We start from the raw sequence: 25763 nt of genomic DNA, 5'->3' as shown, positions 1-25763 counted from the left end.
ACAACAACGAGAAGCACCCTCAAACTAAAGATCTACTTCATTTTTTCTCTTGAAAAATAGGGAAGAAACAGTACATTTTGGGCTACTCCAGCAGTGCACACCAAGCAGAGCATAACCGAGCAATTCACACCTAAGTGCCGATGGCCATGGGAGGTGAGAAATGCCAAATCTAAAGGGGGAAAAAAACCCAGCTTCTTAGTCCACTCAACCTCTGTCCTGGACTCAGCATTGCAAAAGGAAACCCTGCTTCTTAGTTTTGACTTCTTTGCAAGTGTGGCCAGCTGGATGTTAGTAAGGGTGGGAGACATTTGACATAATTATGTCCACTTGGCCGTCAAAGCTTGCCAAGGCTTTATTTCTTTTTCAGTATTAAATAAAACAAGGGAACCAAGAATCTCTCTCCATATTTCCATCCTCCTGCTCAAGCCCAGATGCTTGTCGCATTAAGAAACATCAAGCGATTTTGTTCAGCTCTTACGGCACACAATAGCAGACGTTCAACAGAGAACGTGGGACCGCGAAGCATTTTAAAACTCTTAAATAAAATGTGGGCTACAGGAGGCTCTCATTCAGAAGTAACATTTTCCCTTCCACAGAGAGTTCCCCCACGCTCTGGTGAAGTGAATTAAAATTGACACTGAGAAAAATCTAATTGAGCCCGAGACAACACAACACTTTTCACTACAGAAACTCAAGCCCCGGTGGAATTACTCAGGTTAATATAGTCCATTTTAAATCTACAATGATTGTTATACCCCATGATCTGCAAATAATAAAGGCAGTCTGTTGTTTAATACTCATTGTTGTAATTAGGGCGGGCATCGGAAGGGGGGGAGCCCTTTTTTCTATGGGTTTGCTCCACACCTATTTTGTAACTGCAGTCCTCATCAGATCCAATTAATACATGAATAAACTAATGCAGCTCTCACCTGGGCAGTGTTAACATCGCAAAACCTTTGTGTCAGCCAGCCCAGGGTTTCAAGCACTGAGAATGAAGGGAGCAGATTTGATTTAGACAACACAACGGCACAGGCGGAACGTTATTCTCTGCCTGCTCAAAGCGACACAGAAATTTTAGGAAAAGTCCCCACAGGCCCCTCTATCTCACTTCTTCCAGCTTGGTATAAATTGAGTGATGATATTTGTCTCCCTTTGCAAAACACTTGGAGATCTACAGCTGAAGCAGCAGCGCTGCTCCTTACCGTGCCACGCTCATCCTCGCGGCTAAAAAGTTCCGTGCATACATTGTATTAATCTACTCCCTATTGCGGTACAGCTCCCTAAAATTGCCATTGAAAGCGTGACATCTTGAGCTACCAGGACGGTTTAATTATTGTTTGAAACGTAAATTTTCCCAATTCAGTTCGGCAAATAAGAGACATAGTTTATAAGAAAAGATCTTCCACCTCTTCACTGCTTGTCTTATTCTTCTAAGAGAATGCATGGCTCAGATGTAGTAGTTATTTTAAATTAAAACCACGAGGTAGCAGACACTGAAGTTTTTCCCTCCACAAATAATAATGAATTTATGCACCGCAGAGTTTAATCTGCAGAGTGAAAGTCTAACATCCCACTTAAAACTGCATACTCATGGGCATAGATTAGACAGTAATTAGGTTCAGTGAAAACCTGAAAAGATCCACTGGAAACATTCAAATTTAATTTATTCACCGGCTTGTCTCTGAGTGTTTTTATAAGCAATTAGAAAGACACAGATTCCTGAAAATGCCTTCTTCCCTGAGATAAATGGACCAGAAGATTTATATGGCATATGCAGCCTTCCACCCTTAGCTCACTGGCTTGAGTTAAGGTCAAACCAGGCTTAGAAGCCACTACCAGACTTTATCCTTTGGGAGTTATTTGCTATTCTTTTGAAATATGCTGACGGTTACAGTGCACTATGGACAGGATGTTTAAAAAAAGGTAAGACTACGGCTGGCATGGCACATCCTTTCCTGGCATCATCTGTACCACAGAAGTCTGACACTGAGCAGGTTGTGGGTACTGCCAGACCCAAAGCATGCCCAATACGGTCCTCCTGCCACCCCGCTCCAGCAGAAAATACAGGATGACAAGGTCTGGTGCAGGGAAGATGGAAGTAATGAACTAGTAATTAATTTACACTGCAAATTCTACACATATATCCACTTTGTAACATATTTCAAAATGATAAAGAATAACATACATCCTTTCAAGGCTTTCCTGGGGTTTAAAATTCACGTCAAGAATGAGCAAAATTGATGACATATTTATGCTAAAACATTTTACATGGTCTTTAGCTTTTTACTGTGACCCATCCTTGTAATATTTACGTGTCTCTCACACCATCTCAGCAGCGATGGAGAAATTCTTACTGCTTTGGAGTCTCTTGTTTATATTTCATGGGCAAAACTTCTCACATTGTGGGTTTTAATTCGAAGCTTTTATTTATCCATGCACATGTGTGCACGCATGATTTCAGTGGGGTGGCAGGAACAGAAGATGAAAGCAATAAAACGTCGTTCTTACGGTGGAAATGAGAGACCTGGAAGCTGCAGCGCAGCTGAAATACATGCTCGTGAGGCTGCTCCCCAATTACACCTCATTTTTGACACTGCTCAGTTGTCAAACGTTTTCTTCCTTTGCGCTCCATGCCAAAGTGTGTGAGGATTTCAGACAGGTTTTCAAATCTTTTGCAAAACCTCCTCCTATCCTATGAGCAAATGATTCAAGCATTAGAACTGAATAGAATGAGAAACACTATACACTAAGAGAAGGGTTGTGGGTTTGTTGTGGTTTTTTTGAAGTGACTGTTCTTTAACAAAAACATACATCACTTTTTATGTGGCAAGCAGATAAATATTGTATGTTTATTCATTTAATAGAAAATTGGAAGAGGAAAGAATTTCAGTGCCACAACAATGTCATAAAAAGATCGAAACTCATTGATGTGAGCTTTAATATGCAACTGAAGAAATTGGATACCATAAATCTCAAACTGACAGTATCTGGCACTATTACAGAGGTATATATTTTAAATGTAGGCACCAATCTTGAAAATACTTAAACATGCATGTGATTTTATGTCTGAGTATTATATCCATTGATTAATTCCTGTGCGCAAGTCCGTGCATGACTTGACTTAGATTTTTCCATGCATTACAATTTTTGCCTTTGAGATTATATATTTGAAAGACTGAGGTTTGGCACATTATTCAGATTCAACAATGAAATTTGATTAGCTGGTTTTTTCAATTTTATTGAAAGTTCAGGCTGTTTTAACCACCTGCCTATATGTTTTTTCTGATGTAATGATGGCATTACAAAAAAAAGATTACCCCCATTTGTATTTTAAGAACATTTGGGATTTTTTGTATTTGTTCTAAAATATTCTATAGGTAAATGCTGGATGGTGTGCTGAAGAAGTTAATATTATAGCAAAGAATTGCCTGCCTTTTTTAACTCTTGTGCAAAATACTCTCTTCCAGCACTGTCTTGACAAAAAACCACTATTGCTTAAACCCCCCAATTCTCAATCATGAGCCTTCAGTTAAATACAATTAGGAAGACAGACAGACATATCCCTTCCTTTTTTGTTTTCTTGTTTTTCCTGAACTGTCAGGAAAACCGAACCCATATTTTCACCTGTATTCCTGAAGTTGCTGAACGTACCTGGAAAGTGCTTGGATTTATTTAATGCCTGAATTGAAGCTCAAACATCCTTTTACCTAATTTGCCTTTTCCCTGAGTGTTTATCAGATGTGAACATTAGAGATCAATTAAGAAAACCACAACTGGAATATGAAGTCCTACTCTTCTAATAGCTGGTCTGCATATGGGTTTTCTATCAATTTAACTAAACCAATTCATGTAGTTAAAGTTTGTGCAGTTTTTCAGCATAGATGTAATTAGTAATATGCTTATACAGTCTTAGCTTAATTTTGAAAATTGTAAATCATAGTTAAGCTGCTACAAAACTGCAACCAATGAGCCCCAAAGCGATCTAGTTTAATCCCTTAGAGATGTGTTATTTTTATTAATTTCTTACAGCAACACCTAGAGCCCTCACTTCTGGAACAAGCCCCCACTGTGATAAATACTGTAAAAGCATGGAGTGAAAAGATGCATAAAAAACCCCCAACAACTTAATTCTGCTACAGCTCCAGTGATTCCCATGCTGTACATAGGAATTTCAGAGACAAGGCTAAGCTTTTAGGTGCTATTTCCCTCTTCAGATACCACGACCAAAACTCACTCTGTCCAATCCCCCCCAACAGCCTCTTGCTATCTCCCTCTTTAGATACCATGACCAAAATTCATTCCATCCAATCCCCCCAACAGCCTCTACTCCTCCTGTTTTGCAGTCACAGCACGCCCACTCTTGTTATGGTATCTTCCCAAAGGTCTTCCATGACTTCTGCACCATCTGACTGGGTTGGGTTTGCTGTGATAACTGTCAGTATTAAAAGTACTGGCTTTTTTGCCATGGTCAATGATGGGAATAAACAGTGAGACTGATTTATGTGGGCAACAGGTTTGCAGTCAAGCATGCAATGGGACGTTATCCTCATCTGCTCCCCCTCTTCAAAGCAATGCAAAAATATCAGGGGTCATCAGAAATCTCAGACCCTCTTCATGCTGGACATAGATAAGCCACTGTCAGCTGTGTCCACCGCAGTCCTGGCACCTCGTCCTGCTTAGGGGGTGAAACTCTTCTGGGACGTGGGGAGCAGTCATGTCACATACTGCTCCAGACGCACTATTGCAAAATACTAAATGGAAGCAAGCAAGAGAAAAGTTTCTCCAGGAACTTTCCTTACTGCTACTTCTGGAAAACCAGTCTTTACTCTGCATGTGGAGGAAGAAAGTTTGACTTAAGAAGTTGGGTTTTTCTTCTGTTGGCCTGCTGTTTTTCAATCTTAAGTCTATGCTGTGCAGTCCCTGGGTTTAATATTAATTGAAAGAACTTATCTATTCCTGCCTTCAGTTTGCACTTCAACATACTGCAGAAACTTCAATCGTACCCCCTTATAACTTTTTCTTTCCAGACCAAGGTACAGTCCTGTATTCTTCCTCAGCTTTTCCCCTTTTAGCTTTCTTGTAAGTCAATGCTTGAAGCCCTTTACAAGTTAACCTTCTTAGACCTTTTACCATGGCTTAACCCTTCCTGACTTCATACAAAATCATGCTGCTCTTCTCTGGACCTCTGCCCTTTTCTATAGAACAGTACTAAATATTGGTAACTGTAGTTTAAACATGATCAAAAAAATCCTTCAAGTGGTACGGTATTTCCTTGAAAGTCATATTCAGTGCTTCCATTTATACAGCTTCGAATTTTCTGTGCCTTTTTGACCACACGGATACAAAACATCACGTCAATTCTTTTATGATATGTGCGCTCTTCAAATCTTCTCCTGCTCTCGAATCTTTGAAAAATGTACTCATTCAACGTATGTGTTCACTCAAAACTCAAATTTACTCTTCTTGCTCATGGTTCGTTTTACCCAGCTGAATCTCTTTGTATTGGATTGTTTTCTCCAGGTTATCAGGTGGCTTTGCCCCCATCCAGTCCCTTCTGCATGATCCAAAAAGTTGGATAACAAGTTGGTGGTTCATTCTGTCAAAGCCATTTACATAGAGAGTGAAAAAATATCGATCTCCAATAACAGTCCCTGTAGCTCTCCAATCATCATCCCCTCTCCTCCCCTGGCCCGTAACCTTTCCCCATTCTAATCTGCCCTCGATCATCTAACCAGCTCCTTTCCCCATTTGAGAATGGGCCCTTCTCTGCTGCACCAGCAACCATATGTATTAGGCTCCTGTGTGACACTGTGTGAAATGCCCCTGGGAAATCCAGCTTGATTATATACACAATTTCACACCTGTCCACTTCCAGAGAAACCTCCTGAAAAACTCCAGCACATTTGTCGCATAAGAATTACCTTTTACAAAAATCAGCTCACGTCTACAATGTATTTTATGCTACTTATAAGCCATATAAAATTATAGAATTAAGGCTCTTTAAGGTTTAAATTTAAGCATCCTAAAGCCAGAAACTGAAGGTCGAAAACTCAACTTTATCATTTGCTCTACCTCCCCAGTGTACTTGTATCTAACAGCAACATCTGGCTTTTGCCAGTCTTTGTCGTGTGAAACTTCATACAGTGCACAGGGCACCTGCTACAAAAAAATATGCAAGACACTTTTTCATTCAGTGCATGAAAGATTTCAAGTCTGTGATTGTAACAGAAGTTCTCTCAGCTGTGATCACTAAAATTTAGTCTAAACCACATATGCATAACGGCTGTGGTCCCAAGTCCTGCAGTTTCGACGGCATATGGGCTCATGATGCAACCCATCGGATCTCAAGAGCTAAACAATGTTCGTGTGGACCTGTGAAAGCATTCAAAACACAAAATAAGTCAAAATGCATAGGGAAGCCCTGACTCCTGGAGCACTGGCTGAAGAGAGCTTATGAAAAAGCATCTAAAATAGTTTTGCAAAATGCAATGCATTGAAATTGCTTCAAGGAGCAGGAGCGTGCAATCGGCTGAGCGGTGATGCAAGGGCAGGCAAGGAACGGTCGGTTGACATCTTTGCTGCTGATTAGGACAGTCGGGCTGGGTTTGTGTGACAAGCGGAGCGCCACAGCTCTGCTCCCGTGTGGGACTGCCCCAGTTCCCTTTTCTCCACTTGCTGCACAGAAAAGGGGGCTCTGTGGACAGGGACCTGCTGGGGTGGAGGAACTCCTCCTCCTCCCTGCACAAGAGTATTTGTGAAGGGCTGAACTGTAGCTGAAATGGTACCCAAACGAGCCACATACAGAACTTCTGCCTCCTATATGCCTTGCCCATCCGGTCTCTCCTGAATGCAGCAGATGAATGCCTCATTATCAGATTCCTTTGCTTGCTTCCCGGTAGACTTAAATTACCCTGTTAAATAGGATAATAATAAACACTGGCCTTTAACTACAGCACATCCTTGTTCACTCAGCAGCCTCCCTCTAATCTGATAAAGGGTCTCTCAAAGGCTACAAGGAATCACGGGGTTGGTTGTTACACGGGTGCCTCTCCCCTGCTTTCTGCAATGCCGTTCCTACGACAGCACAAGCAGGGTCTGGCTCAGAAATCTGGTTTGGGTGACCCTGAGCCCTAAAAGAATTAACAGGTATCCAAACAGGTACCAAAGGAGATTCTGGTTCTGGCCCAAGACTTTTCTGCTGCATTTCAAAGGGCAAAGGTACCGCTAAAGGGACCTCTCTAAAGGTCCCTTCCAACCCCAAACATTCTATGATTCTATGAAAAGGAGCCCTGTGCCATCTGCTTGCTTCAGCACGCAGACTCCAAAACAAAAGCAGCCAAGGAAACCTTTCTGGTGAAGAAGAGAGATCTCGTTGGCAGTGTGCATACAGCCTTTGCATAGAGCTTGCTGTATTTGAGGTATTACAGAAGCTCTCTTTTAACAGCTATGCTGAAAAAAGTCATCTATCCACCCAGAATAAATTATATAAAGGGAGCAAGCTGGACTGGGAACAGAGAGGGCTGATCTGCCTAGACTTTGAATCCCCTTAGCCCCTAGAAGCTGAAGTGCCATTTATTTCAGTGTTACAGGATTTCCTGCCTCTTTTTTTTTTTTTTTTTAATTTAATTTAGTTTACCTAATCCCCCGGATTTCTCTTGTTGCAGAAAGAGGAAGAAGCCTTACAAAACAACAGGAGATAAACACAATGTCAAATTACTTTGCTGAGCTCTTTCACATAACCAAAAAGAACCGGAGAACTGCAAACTCTGGAAAGCGCACGGAGTTTCCTCCCGACAGAGCATATTCCAACCATCCTTCATCGAAACGCAGCCATTCCCGTGGTTCCCAATTAATAAAGCCAAGCTTCAACATTTGCACCAGCAGCAATATAGCTGTGGGAGTAAGATGGCTTGCTTCTAGTTTTCCAAAGTGAATAAAACTTGGCTTTCTACCTATCTTCCTCCTCTTCCTCCAGCTTCAGCTTTGCAGAGCTGGCAAGCAATACAAAAAAGGAGGAAAGCCATGAACTAGGCCGTCTGTCGTTGGAGGGTATGAAAGACAGTCTTAATAACAGCAGGAGAGAGAGAAGGAGCCTATGGTTATTTTTGACAGAATTGGGAGAGACTCAGATTGCAGCTTCATAAACAGCTCATCAGAGAAAAATTCTGTCCAAATTGGAGAAGCCCCTTTGGCCAAGCTAACAGACATACACAGCCCTTGTCTGGTAAGAGAGAAATCTTTCGAAAATCAAAATGCCATTCTTCAAAGAACAAAACCAAACTGCCTCCTCCCCCCCGCCCCCCCCGCCCCCACACGGTGGAGTAACACTAACTTGCATTTTTCTTGTTGCAATTCATGGATTGCAGAATATTCAGAGAAAGGTTCTGAGTGATAGCAGCCCGTGAATGTCCTGCAAGACGCACAGCCATGACCATGAAATGAAATGAAAAATGGACTTTTTCCAGCGCCACCTGACCACAAGGTCCCCTTGATGCACTGTTCTGCAAAACTGGAGGTGACGCAGAGAAGCAGTGGGCAGGAAAATGCCTGGCATTACCCCAGTCCACCCAGATCAAAGACGGTTGTTTCGTGGGGGTGTTTACACAGACATAGAGCACAGAATTCGACCACACCTCCAAACACAAAGTCAAACCTCAGCTTCAATGCCAATTAGATAGCGTAGGTGAAGTGTTCGTCATGTATCGTGATGACAGCAAGACTATCAGACATTTTTCAGGGCAATTTTTTTCTTTGTTCGTTTCTAACATTCTTAACAATCTCTCACACAGAATCCTCTGTGCTACTGGATTAAGAAAATAAAGATCATTCCTAGTCAAGGGATATCCACAAGAAACTCAAGAGGTTTCTATATCTAGCAACCTTGCTGGCAGACTCAGCCAAGAGGGAAGTCAGAGCCAGCATGGAGATACCCTCCTCCAAAGCTTCTAAGGGAAAAGCTGACCACCAGAGGAACTTGCTGCTGTGTCAGGGAAATATAAGTCTTAAGGTTCTTCTGTCTTTCTTGAGGATTAATTTCATTTACTCATTAAAACATATAATGCTTCAAGTGGCATAAAAGCATCAGCTCTGCATGGCTGAAAAGAGTCCAAGCGAAAAAAAAAAGAAAACAAACCACCAAACCAGCTATCTTTCAAAAAGAATATTGAATATGGGGACTACAAGCCTTCATAATTCGTCTACTATGATTTGCATGACCTGTGCTTAATCCTTATGCCTTCCAGCTGCCTGACAGCCAGGTACAGTATAATGGAAAACACGACAGAAATGGGAATCAATGGCTTGCTTCTGTCTAACCACAATATCATTCTCACTTCATTTACTGCTTAGTGGGAAGGCATTTCTGTGGCCCAGGAATCAGCTCTTTCTAAATGGACAAGTCTCAAAGTTCAGCATTTTACTGGTTTAAACTAAGTAGGAGTTTGCTCATCCATAGCAGCCCGGACTGCAGAAAATCCAGTTGCTTGACCTCTTAATGCTGTCTTCTATCCAGTATTACAAGAAAAAGACACTGGGTGAGGGCTCTGTGCTAACAGAGCAGGGGTCTACGTGCTGCAGTACATCAGTCCTGGGGATGGGAGGAGCTGGAAGCAGAACGACACTGAAACACTCCAAGCAAAAATACCTGCTGCTTCTGAAGGGAGAGAGCAATCTAGTATGGGGACTTGATTAGCAGCAAGGCATGGTGAGATGAACCCTGACATTGGGGTGACATCAATGATCCAAGTCTTTTCACCAGAAGTGATGTATGCAAGCAACCCAAACTGAACTAGTATCACTCAAAGCAGAAGACTGCTTAAATTGGGGCAGCAAAGAAGAGGCTACCGAGAGGATCCTCTGTCCCATACCAGGGCAAGGAGGGAATGCTGAGCCTTGGCAGGGCTTTGCACAAAAGCAGAGGACCCCCCGAAGCTGTGCTGTGTGCCTCACACAGCAGCAGTCACGAGCTCTCACTGAACTGGGAATCTCAGGCGAGTGCTGTTTTGCACTGTTAGTTAGCTGCTAGCCCACAAAATCATTTTAGGAGATTCTCCGTAGCATGTGCGCTTTAAAGGTTTTTAGCAGCAGCGGCAGGAGTGCAGTAAGAATGAACAACTATCGAGTAGCCTTGCAGCCAGGCACACATGCATATCTAGTTATGCCTCCAAGCTGCACTAATTATTTGTAACGCTAGCTAGCAACACTTTCATATTCCAAACCTGAAGAACTCAAAGGGTAAATGAAAGTATATGGCTATTTAAGGAGAAAAATGCATTGTATGAAACGGAATATTCACTTTCACTACATGTAAGCAAGCGTTATACTTACATAGCTATAAATACACAGAATTCTCACATGCCTAAATGTGCATAGATATACAGTCAAAGAAAGCAATACAGTTAAGGACAAATACTTTACATGTGTATGGAAAAAAATGCAGGAAGGAAAAACAACTCTTTCTGTTTGAAAAATACCAGTGCCAAAAAGCAATCCTTTTACATGACTACAGAGGAGAAATCAGATTTTGGAAAAAGGGGAGGGTGACTCTTTTTTAATTTTTACTGTCTCTAGAGCAATGATGTAGCAAGAGCCCACCACTATCCTTTTTCCCCTCCTGTATCCTGAAAATTATTCCCACCTGGGGTGTGAAGAGAGGAAACGAAAGGAAGTAGAAAATTATATTTTTCATGATCTAATCCTGGGAAAGTGACCACTCAGGTTTCCATGTCTCTTGGCAATAATAATTTAAACAGGGACAGCAATCTTTTGTTATTTTTTGCACAGTTGGAATGCGCACTTGCAGATAACAGACATTTAAACCTCAATTTAAGAAGAGGGAGAAGACGGTAATCGATAGGTATTCAGAAGTCCTCTCCTCTTAGGACTGCTGCATAGCTCAACAGAGTATGCTTCAAAACAGACAGCCTGGATGCAAACCTCTTTGGAAATCCTGAAGGCAAGCAAGATCATCAGAAAAAAAAAACTCAAACTGAAAGCAAAGAGAGCACAACTACTGTACCTTTACTTTGGGGAGGGTTCTGACTTCTGTCTCGGAGAACATTAATCTGGTAGACAGCTCCATAAGGCTCAAAAAGTTCTTTTAACTCTTTTTCCGACCATGAACGGGGAATCTGTCCAACAAACATCTTAATGGCATCTGGGTCTGGTTGGTCTGAATGATCCAAAGCTCCATTCATCTTGTTAGCTGTGCCGTTACTAGAAAGTGGAAAAGGAGATTAAAAAGAGAAGGCAAGTTAGGAGGCTACGCAGTTTTCATGTGCACTAGATGCAGAAGATGATGTCAATTGGCACAAAGCAGGAAAAAAAAAAATCAGTATTTAATTAATAGCATAAGTATTATGAACAAAACACAATGCGATTACATTTTTCATTGAGTCTGGTTTTCTCTGCAGGCTGCTGCTTAATGTCATTATATAAGAAGAGAGCGGCACAACGCAAACTGGGACTTTTGCATTTTAAAGCAGAGGATAGTTGCAAATAAGTGCAGATTTCTCTCCATGGCTGTTGTAAACAGAACGACAGTGAATTCTCACTAAACTGGCTACTGGCAGAACTAAGGCGGTGCGTGTGTGTGTGTGTATGTGTTTTGTAATAAAGTCACATGAAAGGAATATGAAACACTTGGCAATCTGTCAGATGACTAATGCAAGATGCCAGCGATGAATTTGCAGATTGTGTGAAGCATCCATGTGTGCATCAAATTAGTATGATATTGCCTAGAATGGAAAACACTCCAGCTATGCGGCTGGTTACTGCCGATTAGTTGCCTACGCTCTTTAAAAAGGAAAAGCAGTCTGGAGAGCTGCAGTTTAAAGCACATTGTTTATTGCACCCAGGCATAAAAAAAAAGCATAATTCAAAAAGAGAAGGCAGTGGCAAAATTGCCTACTTTGTTGTGAAAATTAAAATGCTGCTTCAAAAAGTTTTTTCTCCCTGCAAAACGACATTAAATTTTTGGAATTGTTCACACCCTATAAATTGTTACCCTATCTGATCTCCAGATGTACATCTAAGTTCAAAACAACCACACACTTTTGCAGGGGAAAAGGACGTAGTAACAAAAAATAACCTGCTCTGTGAGACAAATGACATGTTATTTTCTTCACAGAAAGGGTTGTCAGGCTCTGGAATGGGCTGCCCAGGGAGGTGGTCGAGTCCCCATCCCTGGAGGTATTTAAAAGAAGGCTAGATGAGGTGCTTAGGGACATGGTTTAGTGGTGGGATGGCAGGGTTAGGTTAAAGGTTGGACTCGATGATCTCAAAGGTCTTTTCCAACCAAAGTGATTCTATGATTCTATGATTCTGGTTTAGCAAGAGTTGTACTCTTATATGGAAAACAAATAATTTTAAATACTGAACAAAAGTAAAAATACAAAAACCCCCTCATGCTATTATTGATACCTAAGGACAATAATTTCAACTAATTACTTGGCTAGAGATTCCACAAGTGATGCTAATTTTTGGATGCTTCAGTTGCAAGAAAGCACACTAATGAGACGTGACTTTTAGAGCATTGCCCCCATCTTTCCACCGGGGAAAGGGGGGAAATGGCCTGTGTTCAGCAATGTTGCAAGTTGATCATCGCAGAATTCAGGCATTTCAGAGCCACCTGCCACTTTCAAAAAACTTGGCTTTAATTACAATTTCTCCGTTTGATGGTTGTTCAGGACAGAACACCCACACAAGGACTAGGAAGAGCTCAAAATTCTGCACAACCAGACCCAAAATCATATTTTACACGTGAAACAAAAATAACCTAAGAAAGGCAAGAAAAAACCAACCCTGTGTCATTCCCCTGTCTCACACCTTCAACCTGTGCAAAGACAAATGATTTAGTTTCATGTGTTTCATCTCCTTGAAAGCCTAATTCACCTGAACACATTAATATGCCCATAGTAACTTTGGCACCTTCCTTGCTCACTGCCGGAAGGAGAAGGTTACATTACAGGCACATTTTAAAGAAACAGCAAGAAGTTTGATCACCACTGTGTCTTCAACACAGATCAGCAGACACTGGGATTTATCATACTCATTTATTAGACAAAATTCCTATTGATTCTAGCGGCAGTCTTGCCCGAGTAAGAGACTGAAAGATTTGGTCCAACCTTTTATATCACATTTCATGCACAAATCCCCTCTCTTGTCTTACATATCTTCTTTTTTTTTTTTGAAGATGTTCTACAGGTCACAAGCACACCTGGAGAAATGACAATTTTTCCAGGCCTTAGAAACTGTATTTTCCATACATACATGACACTTAAGCCAAACCAAAGCAACCAATCAAAGAACCACCCCCCCCAAAATCTCCAAGAAACAGAAAAACCATTGCATGATACTGAAAAAACACTTTGTGATACTCTGCAGGAACAACTTTCAAGACTTTCATGGAGCAGTAGGCACCTACATGACATTTATACCTCTAGAAAATGACTCTGTTATTTCTTTCTAAATCCTCTTCCTTTACGTAAAACCCAGTCTGTTAAACAGCCTCCCTAGTAGGAGATGAAAAAATCCCTGACCCATAGCTTAAAATAATTAAGCAAAATGCTCACACACTATTTTGGACTTGCAAAGACAGGACAAGTTAGAAGCGTAGGTGTGCAGCCTTCGGCTTTGCCCTGGACTCAGACAACTATTTTCTTTCAGAAATTGGCCTTGCTTTTTGCTTCATTTATTCTCTATGTTGTTTACACTAAAAAAAAAATGAATTGCATTCATTTTTAAATTATGTTCTTCATCTATTCTCTCTGTTGGATCCCTTCTTTAAGAAATCCATACACAATTGCTACTTTAGCCCAGAATTACAGCAAAGGTCATATTTAATAAGGAGTAACAAGTTTTTTCCTTTGCTTTTTCCTTTACCCAAACCACCTTTACCACAATTTCCATTGCTAAGAAGCCAACTTTTAGGAAACCACCAAAGCAAACACTTTAACTGTTTTCTCAGGTTAATGACCCCATTAGCACCAAGTTCGTGCTTTGAGCTAAAAGTTTAGTCACGGGCCAAGATCTCTTCTAATTCCACAAAATGCATAAGCCCTTTCTTTGCATTGGTGGAACTGAAGTCGAATTACATTGATCATATTCCTTAAATGCTTCATTGGATAAAGATGGCTAAAGGCTCTGACTCCAGGCATGGGCCACCATACGCTGTGATGCAGAGCTCTGGGGGACAGGTTTTGTCATTCACTGCCTGAATTAACTTGGGCAAGTCGCTAAAACTTCTCCGGACTAAATTCCACCATCCACTGACAGCTCTGCCAATCCACTACCTCCTGCAGATTTAGGAAAAAACCAAGCATAACTTAGACTTTTCTTTATAATCCTTTTCTACCACAAGGCAGGGGTTTCACTAAGCTGCCAACATGTTGGGGGGTTGATAGGCAAGTTCAGTCCTCAGAGAGGGCACTCGTTTCTGCAAGCACAGCTGGGCTCCTTTCTAAACTGCATTTCCATTGACTTCAGTGCAAACTAAGGCTCTCGAGCACCTTGGAGGAGGGGATCCCCACTGTCACTGTCAGGGTTTTGCCGAGCACATGAGCACTGTTGCAGCAATGGCACTCGCAGTAGCATCCTCACCCAGCTCCAGCAGGAGCCATAGGCCTACAGCCAATGCAGACAACCTGAACAAGCGAATGAAACAACAGAGAGATAACTCTTTTTTTTTTTAGCTTTATAGATTCTATGGATCCCTGCAGTGTACTTAGAGGTTCCACTGAGGAATGCAACCATACAGCACACCTGCCTGATGGTTCAGTTGTCACTGAGCTTGTTGGGTCAATACAAAATCCAGCCAAATATCCTTGATCCCTTGCAAATAATCTCTACTAAAGATGAATTCCCTTATCCTCTCCCAACTTTCATCTTCACCCAATGGACATCACTGCTCTGCACTAAGACCTCGTAGTTGCCAACAGCTGCAGGGTTTTTTGTTGCTTCTCTTTGCCAACACGATGGCTCGCAGAGGAAGCGGCTCCTTCCTTCCCCCATCTTCCCCTCCTGCTGTACCCAAGAAATAACAAGGCAAAAAGAAACCACGCATGAAACTTTCCAAAGCAATCCTTGTGAAAGTTTAGGACTGTTTCTTGAGAGCATGAGCATACAGAGATAGCAGTGTCTAGGGAACACTAATGAGAACGGGATCCCTTGACAATTACTGTCAGTACCCAAATGATGACATACATTAAAAAAAAAAGAAAAAAATTAGATTATGTGGCTTGCTGTCTCTACATCACAGCAATCCTTCCCTCCATGGCCAATTTAGCCCATTGGACTCAGGGGTGACCCAGCACATCATCTTCACTGACAAGGTGTCATCTATATCATAGAGAGCAGCCCGAGGGCAGAGATTAAGTCACTGAGTCGCTGGCTGCTTGTGGTTGCTGCCAGAGCATCCTCTCTCTCAATTTGTGCCAATTTTCCTTCTAATAACCTAACTACCATTCCATCATTTCAGCAAGTTGACAGGGCCACTCTTTGAGGAGCTAGAGATTGTTTTAATATCACTGCTACTTAAGCAGGAGCACCGGAAAAAAACTAGTAGACGCCTTCTCTGTCTCTCCCATTCATATCTGTAATTACAGCAAGACTGCTAAAAGTGAACTGACCGCTAAGGAGAGAGAGGCATACTTCAGAAACAAAGTCTGCATCAAAAGGGACTCTCTTAAATTCATCACTGTTAAGAGCCTTGGCGTTAATCCACGATCATTTCCATTAATGAACTAGGTGTCAAGCCAGGTGCTGAAAAACAGCTGTTAACGGGGACCAAATGGGTTTACATGAGACCCGTTTTTCAAATCTGGTTTTGACCCTGCCCAGAACCCTTCTGACTGTTCCATTTTGATTAATCCATGTCTCAACCCTCACCCTATTTTAGTGTTTTTATCGTTTTGCTGGCGATTTGCCTTTTTCCTATTCTGTGGTATAAGACATCTGTAGGAGAACATCGAAATCCCTCTACGAGCCAACATAACAACAAGAACATGATAACGAATGGGTTCCAAGTGTAAAGACTACTAAATCCACCCCAGTGCAGAGGCATTTACAGGCGTCAGGGTTTTACAGTAATAAATACTCACATCCGAGCTGCGCAGTCCCTGCCAGGATATCACACAAGCTGACAAAAGGGACAACACCCATTTGAAGGACTCCAACTGCCATCAAGAGAGACAAGCAAGCATCACCTTACCGTACTCAAAAGATGGTAATTGCTGGTTTACGAGCAAATTTTTATCTGGGAGGACCCAAAAGGGCTTTATAAACTCATTGTTTAGCGAGGAATGACTTCATCGTAAGGTGACAGACGGCAGCTGTTTAATGACATGGAGCATTATCGCACAACAATTTCAGCCAGTAAGGGTAGGACAATACCATACCCATTTGAAAACTGCAGGGGGTTGCGATTTATAGACACAGAATGTAATTACCTAAATTGGATTTTGGCCAGCAAAATAAGGGCCAGAACCTCTGACAAACAAAGAAAGAAGCCGTTCTGTATTTTTCAGCTGTAAATGACCAGGTCTCTGTGTTTTGGGGGAAAAAAAAAAAAGTCATCTCCAGAAGCTTTCTGGCCCATCGGCATTTTCACAGCACAGCTGCTCAAAAGCAGCTCAAAGGAAAGATGATGTTTCAAAAATCATTAACTGCTCCTGCTGTAGTGTCTTGTACAGTTTTTGGCAGAACTATTAAATGCTAATAATACTAATAATTATTCTTAAGTAACACGTATTCATAACAGCAGTTGCTAAATGAACCTGACATCATGCCCGATGAACGAAGCGGCATACGGCAGGACGTTTGGTCTTGTGCATGCAGTAATGTCTACAAAATAATTTTCCCGAGGCTTCCCTGCACCCGTCGGCAGGGCTGACAACTGAGTAGCTCTAAGACTTGCAAAGCTGCCATTCTGCTACACTTGAAGGCCAACTGCAATTGCAGGAGGGATATCGAAACTCTGAACTCGCAAAACATTCGCCCTTACTCCATCTTACAGACCCAGAAAGCCTTTAACAAAGAGCTGAGCAATTCTTCATCCATCCAGCAGAGAGCAACCGCACTTGCACTCACGCACGCACATTAACTACAGGAACAATTCTGATGGCTTTTAGTACCTGACATCCAATGCTCAGATTTTATTCTTCTCAGTAGCTAACATTACTCAAGTGCTAGTGGAAGCACTGAATGGCAAATGCAAAGATTTTTTTTTTCTTGTGTTGCGTCCACATTGGCAGAATTTATCTGCAAAAGCATAATGTTTCTTAAGACAATGGAGTCCTTTTTACTGCCCTGATAATTTAAAAATCACAGTCATTTTTCTGGTGAAACCAGTGATTAGCTGTAGCTCAGCTTTGCTAACTCTCTCCACATCTTAGACCGTACAAACTGTGGCAAACCATTGTTACTGTAGGGGAAACTTGTTTTCTGCTTAATTCCAAGTTCAGTACATTAAATGCCTTAAATCCAAATTTTAGGTAAGGTAAGGTAAGCAGGTAGCATCCTGTCACAGAGGAAAAAAGATTTGAAAATCTAGGGGAAAAAAAAAAAAATAACTTTTTACACCCTGAAGAATGTTTTGATGGGGAATAACTTTGGGCTGGGAGAAGGAGCAGCAGAGACAAGTTGTCTTTCAAGCAGGTAGGTCAGACTGCATGCTACTAAGGGCAATATGAATTGGGAAAAGTACTGAACAAAATACATACTTAAGAAACATCAGAAGAGAGCTGAGCACACCTGAGATAAAACACATTATTTTTTGGAGGTATAGATGCAGAGTCCTCATTAGTATCACAGGAAGAAATCAAGGACACAAAAGAAAATCTTAATAAGAGGTACGTTAAAATGCAATTAATCTTTTCAGCTTGTGGTGCCCATTAGAGCACATACACTGCTTTGTGCTAAGGCTTCTTGACTTCCTAAAATTAACCATCAGAGTTCTGCACACCAAAGCAAACAAGTCTGGCCCTACCTGGCTGCAACCTGCCCTGTGCTCCTTGCTAAGCATTCACCTCTCGAGGCTGGTGGCTCTTCAGGTGCTCAGCCTCCGTGTTGCTGCACCACCTCCATTCCAAACCCGTTTCATTTAAGGCTGCAGTTTCAACCTAAACCCTGGATACCCCTTGTACATATGTTTAAAACTACCAAATTATGTTATTTTAACATCCTGCTTTTGGTAATGCTTCCTACAACTGTAGGGTCAAGCAACAGTAACTTCGGAAAAGCTTTGTACATCTGCTACAACACACCTTCAGAAAAACCTTACATTCAAATATATCTCCTTAAAAAAAAAAGCCCAATGTGTCTCAGACTGTCTGAACTCTTACTGCTGGTGTATGGACCTATTTTTTATCAAGCAGATTATTTTTTAGAACACACAGTAGTGCTTGATGAAGTGTCTGTGCTGTACACAGACATGAGTGGAGTAACTCGTACAAGTTAAAATATATGTAACCAAGAGAATGAATGAGTGCAGAAGTGAAGGCAAACCGTGAGAGGAAGAGGCTTGGGTTTTTTAAAGGCTTCTATTTTAGAAACCAATTAAATATCATCGCTAGTTCATCCAGTAGTGCAAGCAAACAATTAAACACACCATCTGTACAGGTGTGAACTGGGTAGCATCTTTTCATTTATGCTGATAAAACATATAATGGTTTATTTTCGGTATCTTTAAGGATTTGCCTACACTGGCCTACAGATTTTACTAAACTGAAACTAGTAGAAGCTCAACAGCCAGTGACAGACACCTGCCCTTTAACGGCTGAAGAAAGCCAAACCCACCCCACCCCAACCCTTACTGTCTTGAGTTCGTTTCCCCTCTTGTTCAAGTATGGATGAGGATCATAAATTTCTAGGGACACATGATAAGAATGACTAAAACAAGTACTTGAAGATCTAAACTAAGAACCTATGTATTAACCCCCAGCCTTGTTCGTCCAGGCTCTCCTGTAGGCTTCGGGAACTAATTAGTTCAAAGCTAGATGAGGTCCGACAAGCAATAATGTTCTGCAACATAAAGCTCACCTTTTAGACAACTGCCCAATAAGTAATTTTTGCTTTCTGGGCAGAATTTGTTCTGTACACTAAACCCTCAAACACGATTGGGTCTGTCTTCATCAGGTGCAAGGTAGGTGCATTTCTAACTCTACGCAGCAGGAGAAAAGTTAGTTTGGTTAGTTAAGACATGTCCTATAAATACCGAAGTCATGAATTTTAAGTATCTGTTTTCTGTTGGCCAACTCCCAGATGGGCATCTGCACATCTGGTTTTGACCTGGAGAGCCTAGTATTAACAAAGGCTTCTAATGTATGATGTCTTTGTCTCTAAACTAATCTCCGTTTTAGCAGGAAGAGAGCCCTGGCAGATCACCACAACTCTGATGCTCACGAGCAACAACTGCAACTTACTGTTCCACTCTTGTTGTGCTCCTCACCAACTTTTTCCTTTGCAATCTTTTTGGGGAAGAGGCTCTCCTTTTGCATCTGTGCTATGTCTAAAAGGGACTCAAATTGCAAAGGGGTCCTCTCTGCATCACCATAAGCTGGACAGTAATGTTGAGAGAGCACACACGTGCTTGCAGAATTATATTGTAGTTCTGGATCACCGATACCATTTTTCACATGAAGCTGAGTTTGAAGTAGCTGACTGCTCAGTATTAATGGTGTGGGTTATTAATGCCTTGCTTTACTGATTACACGTATTTGCAATGAAGCGTACTTCTTTCTGTGTGGCAGGAAACATTTATCGGTATTACTTAAAAAAAAAAAAGAAAAAAAAAAAAAGGATTTGATTACACCCAAATGCTTATATATTTGTGACATGTCAACAACCGAATTAGAATAGTACCAGCCTTTTAAAATTCAGGACACGTAGGACCATCTGTTTTCTTGTCAGCAACCTCAGTCTCTCTCTCCACATTCCAGACACTTACTGCTCCAAATTTGTAAAGTTGTTACTCAATTCCCTTCTTTCTTTGCCTCCAAAAAAACTTCAAAGGCAGTAATGAAGGCTTCAAAAAAATTTTTTTTTACTCGATAATTAATGACGTGAGTATTTCGGCAAGTTTTATGTCCAGGCTGGCAGTTATCTGCAAGTTCTTATGAGGTTTGCAAGGACTTATCCAGCTTATTGCAAACTGTGTCCTGGAATTGGGGTTTGGGGGGTGGAGGGCATGGGAAAGGTGTCGTCCAAACATTTGTTTTGAAACAGCCATTTCTCTGTGCTGAAGTCAGCTGATTATCGCAAGACGTAATTTACAGTCCAACATATTTCAAGACTGGCACCCACGTGTGTACACACAGGCTCGGACCCACTCCAGCTGAGCTCCACAAAGCTCAGGGAGCTACCTTCATAGGGCCCAAAAGCCTATGTCCAAAGCAAGGGAGGCCAACGGCTCATTCCTGACATGGCTGCTTTACCTAAACAGCTTCCTTAAAAAGGGAATGGAAGATCACAGCGCCGCTCGCATTAAGGGCACAGCCAATTCCGGTTAGCTGCGCTTATTTATGTGAGATCTCAAATAGACAATTAAAGCAACTGTGACATTCAATTCCCTTACTTAAAACAAAATATCCTATCAAGCTCACCCTTTTACAAATCTGAATATAAGAAAAGATTACTGTCCAAAGTGTGATGCAATTGTAATTTTAACAAGTTGAGCATCGTTATAGCAAAATCCCCCTCAGCTGATTTTTTTTTTTTAAACCATTTCTTCATTTTTTTGACACCACATCTGGCATATAGAATACAGATGATCATTTGTTTATATATCTGTCTAAATGCCTTTTCCAAACACAGCCAGATGGAGCCTTTCAAAATCAAATTAATTTCAGATTAATTCACTCTGGACCCACTCCAGTTTCATGACTTTATGCTTTGAGGCACCATCTAAATTGATTTAGAGTCACGAACTTAGAGAGCTCGAGTCCTTAGGTATAGAAAAAAAAAGATCCTTCTTGCATACTGAAAGAGTCAGCAAATCAAAAGAGTCCGCGATCGTAAGTTTTGGCTGCTTCAAAAAAAAAAAAACCAAACCAACCTAAGAATGCATGAGTCTATATAGTGCCAAAATCACATATAAATAACCTCGTATTTTATCCCAGAGAAATCACACTAGAATTTACATCTTCAATGCCTCCCTTGCTGAATCCAATAAAATTTATTGCTCTAATTAAAAAGCAAAATAAAAAAAGTGTTGTTCTAAACCTTGCAATAAGCAGCAGTCATAGAAAGATAGGAGACAGGTAATAAAAATCTCCACTGCAATGGATTTATCTAAGGAACTATAAACAAATGTAGCCTGCAAACACTGTGGGCTTGCATACTGTCAATCCTCTATGGATGCCTTTATTATCTCACTTGTTTCAATTGCAATTTGGGTTTCCATGGAGATCTAACAGTCAACTCTGGAAAATTATAAGATAAATGTCAGGCAGTGATAACGGTGTTAATGAAGCTTCATTGACAAGCAGAACTATGCTTCAAATAATAGGCATATTTCTATTAGCATATGTATAACCTGTCCAGAAAAAGAAAGAAAAAAAAATGCCAACAACAGGGAAAGACAATATTAAAAAATTAAAATGAAATTGTGTATATAGAAGATATGAGGCACACAATGTAATGTTGCATTTATGTGAAACATTGAATTCCTAACAGACAGAAGAGATGTGGGTTCGAAATTTAATTGCCTGATTCCTCTTGAAATTTTTGCACTCAGCCATCACGCCGAAAAAGCACTTTGCTGACACGCGCAGACACACTTCTGCATGGTGTGGCTCTTGTTTCCTTACAGCGTGAGGCTGGAAGGATCTGCTTCACAAGGCACTTTAAAGCACGCTATTTCATAAAGCGCAAATACAGCTGCAGTGAGCTGTTAGAAAGATGCAGACCTCAGTGGAAACACTAATAACGCATACACAAACACGGCACACGCTACGAGAGCTCTCAGGTATTGTACGTGCTCAGATTAGGTTGGCCGGTCCACCACACCTTGGTACATGATGGGTTTAACATGATATTGCTGCAGCGACAACCGTGAGCACTTCAGACTACAGCATGGTGGGGTCTTGACCTGCTTCTGCGCTTACCAACCATGTAGAAAGCATGGAGAAGCTGCCAGTCATCTGTGAAGGACTGTAGCCAACTTTTTACTTTCCACACATGGAAAGGTTTTGGTGAACTGGAGGTCAAAGAGGTGACGAAGCTCATTTCTGCAGCACAGAGGAAAATGCAGACCATCATGCTTTATTTCAATGAATTGAGCATTCTGTTTGGGCAGGGTGGACTTTCACCAGTGGCCAGGGGAAGGAGTTTGGCTATTCCAGCTCTTGAGGTTTCATTTTTGCAATCTATCAGAAGCCAGAAGGAGTAGGGCAGGAATGGGGCAATCCTACTTCAGAGGACTACAGGGCAATTTTTGCAGGTGGATAAAATCACAGAATCACAGAAACGCAAGGGTTGGAAGGGACCTCAGGAGATCATCCAGTCCAACCCCCCTGCTAAAGCAGGCTCACCCAGAGCAGGTTGCACAGGACTTTGTCCAGGCTGGCTTTGAATATCTCCAGAGAAAGAGACTCCACAGCCCCCCTGGGCAGCCTGTTCCAGGGCTCTGTCACCCTCGAAGTAAAGAATTTTTTCCTCATATTCAACTGAAACCTCCTATCCGTCTGTTTGTGCCCATTGCCCCTTGCCCTGTCGCTGGGCACCACTGCAGAGTCTGGTTCCATCCTTGTGACATCCACCCTTGAGATATTTGTATTTGTTGATGAGGTCCCCTCTCAGTCTTCTCTTCTTCAGACTGAACAAGCCCAACTCTCAAATGTGCTAAGATATTTAGTATCTATTCATTAGGCGGCATTGCCTCTGGCTGGAGAACCAAGAGGTGCTAGAGGTTGTTCCTTATCTCTTCTCACCCCACTATTTGGCCTTGGGAATTTCAGTCCCTTGCCTGCCTTTGTAACTCTTTCGGGTAGAGTCAATCCTCTCACACAGTGTCTTGGAAAACAAGGTTCGGGTATTAACCAAGCATTACAGAGGCGACAGATAAAATAATGAAACTGAAAATCAGGATCAGGCTTGGTTTAGTGGCAGAGGAGGGCAAAATCTTAAACAAACAAGCAAAGAAAGCAGCAAACCTTTAGCCCCCCCAAGGCTTGGGGGTAAAGGAAGGCAAAACTATGGGAATTGTGGGAAAGCTCTCAAACATTACTGGGATGAATAAACTTAGGAAACTGTAGCTCAACTGAGTACCTGCACGCAGGGGAGAAGACAAACTGGCTTTGTCATTTAACTGGAAAATACAGCAGTGGTGTGGGGTCAGAGGCAGAGTGGCTTTGCTCTTGTTCTCCTCCTCTTGGCAGAACACCTCTGTTCCTCCTACTTTTAAATTCTGCCTGTTTAATAAAGGAAAACATGAATGTTGTCTGGGAAATACTCCCCAGTTCCTGAGAGAGGAGTCATCTTTGTCCAGACAGGTTTTGGGGGCAGAAAAGGGAGTTGGAAAAGTGTCCAGCCTTTCCATAGAGATGACCTCAGCTCTGATCAGATTCTGGACAACAACAAAATCAACCGAGGGGTTTTTTTCAAGTTATATTACAGGGGAGTGTAAAAAAAAAATCCAGAGGTTTCCATTTTCGGAATCTAACCACTCCTCAATCGAACATACTAGAAAAATGAAAGTACCTCATTAGATTGCTACTAAAATGTCAATAGTTAGAAAGTGATTTTCCCCAGCGTCTTTCAACGTACTTATAACTTGCCCTAGTGCTTTTGGGGGGAGCAGGAAAACCCCCCAAACCCTAATATTAGTGGTAGTTGATTCGATGTTACAGCACAAGCACTCCTACCAGCTTTATGGAGGACGGGTTAAGCTGGAGCCTGGCTTCAACTTGAGCTGGGCAAGTATGACACACTAGCATCAGATGGAGGCAGAAGCAGGTCCCACCAGATGTACCACTATCACCACATGCAGCCTCGATACGTAGATTACAGAAGAGAAACGGGCTGTATAGCCAGAATGCTAAGCAAGTTTTAATGAAAAAACCACTACGTGTGCTCGATGGAAAGCATTGCCCTGTCCACATGGCGAAATGGGCCACACTGTCTCCTTCCTCACTTGTTGAAACCTTGAAATCCCATTGCAATGTGTCTTCCAAGCTCTTCGAAGAAGGATTCATTTTCCTTTGTGTTTTGGGTTACCAACAGTTATACTTTTACGTCTCAAGAGAGGGCAGTTATATAAAAGGCTGAGTAGCAGCAGCATACAAGTAGTCAACAACAAATCTGAGCCTTTAAGGTAAACTCTCATTATAGCACAAGATTTTATTTAGTTTCTTATTTTTACCCTAATATCGCAAATAAGTTATTTTGCTCTGCTGGTTACGCTGTTCTTTTGAGGCTCACAAGAAAACAAACAACTACATATAATTAGGAAAGGAGCAACTCTCCCTTTAAAGGCATCATTCACAGAAACAAAAAACCCTCAGAAAAAAATGGTTTAAATTTTCCTAATAAACATACTGTGAAAAATCCTGACAAAACCACTCCCTAACATACACACTTTCCAAGTCATATGGCAGTCATTTATGGGGACACTTCTGACTTCAAAGATAGACCTCCGTCTTCTAGTCAGGAGCTTCCAGGGCACTCTGCACAAATGCAGCATTGGGAAAACAGCAAGAGTGCTGCCAAATCTTTACCAAATTTACAGGAAAATACATCTTGAAAAGGTGCTGAACACCATGGTTTTAAGGTCATAGTAAATACTTGCAGCAGGAGAAATTTAAAAGGACGAGATAACTTCCTAATTGTATGGTTTGGACAAAAGCTTATCCTAGTTATTTTTTGGGGAAGTTTTATTCACAAGTGAAAATGAACCCAGGTCTTGGGGGACTTGCTGGCACTTTTCCAGAAGAAATGATAAAGTAAGAGATGGGGAAAAAATGGGAGTACCATCCACACCCCATTGGCCATCCCATGACGTACAAAGTCTCTTAACTTCTATAGCCTCGTGCAACAGAAAAAGTAGTTAAAGACTTGTGAATGTATTTTTAAGCTCCCTGTAACATACTCGACCTGAGGAAACTTGGCCAGCTCAGGTTTGGCTGGCTGTCAGCAGCAGTGTGAAATGCAGTGTGATTTATAGAAATCTCTGTCATCACACCACAGGGTTAATTTCTTTCCTTCTTTTTTTTTCTTTCCCTCCTCCCCCTGAAAGTGGAAAACTCTTATTTGTGATGACAAGTCTTTGGAAAGCTGGAGGATTAGTAACGCCATGTGGTTCCCTAAGATCTCTAGCTCTGTTTTTCCATATAACCCCTCTCTGTAAGGTCATCGGCACCTTCGCTCAGCAGATTGAAAAAGGGAAGAAACCTGCCCCAGGGCCAGTGGAGGAACCTGGATGCTGCCGATGGGAGAACAGACTTGAAGCTCACAGGTCTTAATTGCTTGCTAGAAAAAACAGAGGAGAATCCAAGCATCAAATATGGGAACATTTATTTTAATGATTTGAAGGCTGAACCTGCTGGGCTATTCACTGTAAGAGATATGGAGATAAAACGTGAAGCCTGAATTTCCGTTCTGACTGCCACCACTGGAGAACTGTGGATTCATGCTCATTTTGGTTTAACGTGGGGAAGGGTGCCTGTACCTCGTGCCCATGCAATCACGACAGCGACCAGCTGGGCAGTAGGTCAGGTACGAGCACCAAACGAGGAGCTCCACTAGAGCAATTTCAAATTCATTGAGAGGGG

The 25763-nt window shown here is 41.7% G+C and overlaps 1 protein-coding gene across 4 annotated transcripts in view; it reads right to left on the bottom strand.

Annotated features, from left to right (window-relative positions):
• CELF2 (CUGBP Elav-like family member 2) overlaps positions 1-25763 on the bottom strand; it is a 206624-nt gene that overhangs the window by 123530 nt on the left and 57331 nt on the right. For 3 of the 4 annotated variants that reach the window (XM_035889160.1, XM_035889164.1, XM_035889163.1), the window contains exons 1-2: positions 11382-11574; positions 11018-11214 (exon numbers count right to left, since the gene is read on the bottom strand). In XM_035889160.1, the coding sequence (XP_035745053.1) occupies positions 11018-11195 (178 nt within the window). In that variant the 5' untranslated portion in view covers positions 11196-11214; positions 11382-11574. Of the gene's footprint in view, positions 1-11017; positions 11215-11381; positions 11575-25763 lie in introns of those variants that run through there. The other variant, XM_035889161.1, reaches the window with a different exon arrangement.

Source organism: Egretta garzetta, unplaced genomic scaffold (assembly GCF_000687185.1).
Source record: "Egretta garzetta isolate BGI_Z169 unplaced genomic scaffold, ASM68718v1 scaffold291, whole genome shotgun sequence".
Classification (NCBI taxonomy): domain Eukaryota; kingdom Metazoa; phylum Chordata; class Aves; order Pelecaniformes; family Ardeidae; genus Egretta; species Egretta garzetta.
This window is presented reverse-complemented; position numbering and strand designations above follow the sequence as displayed.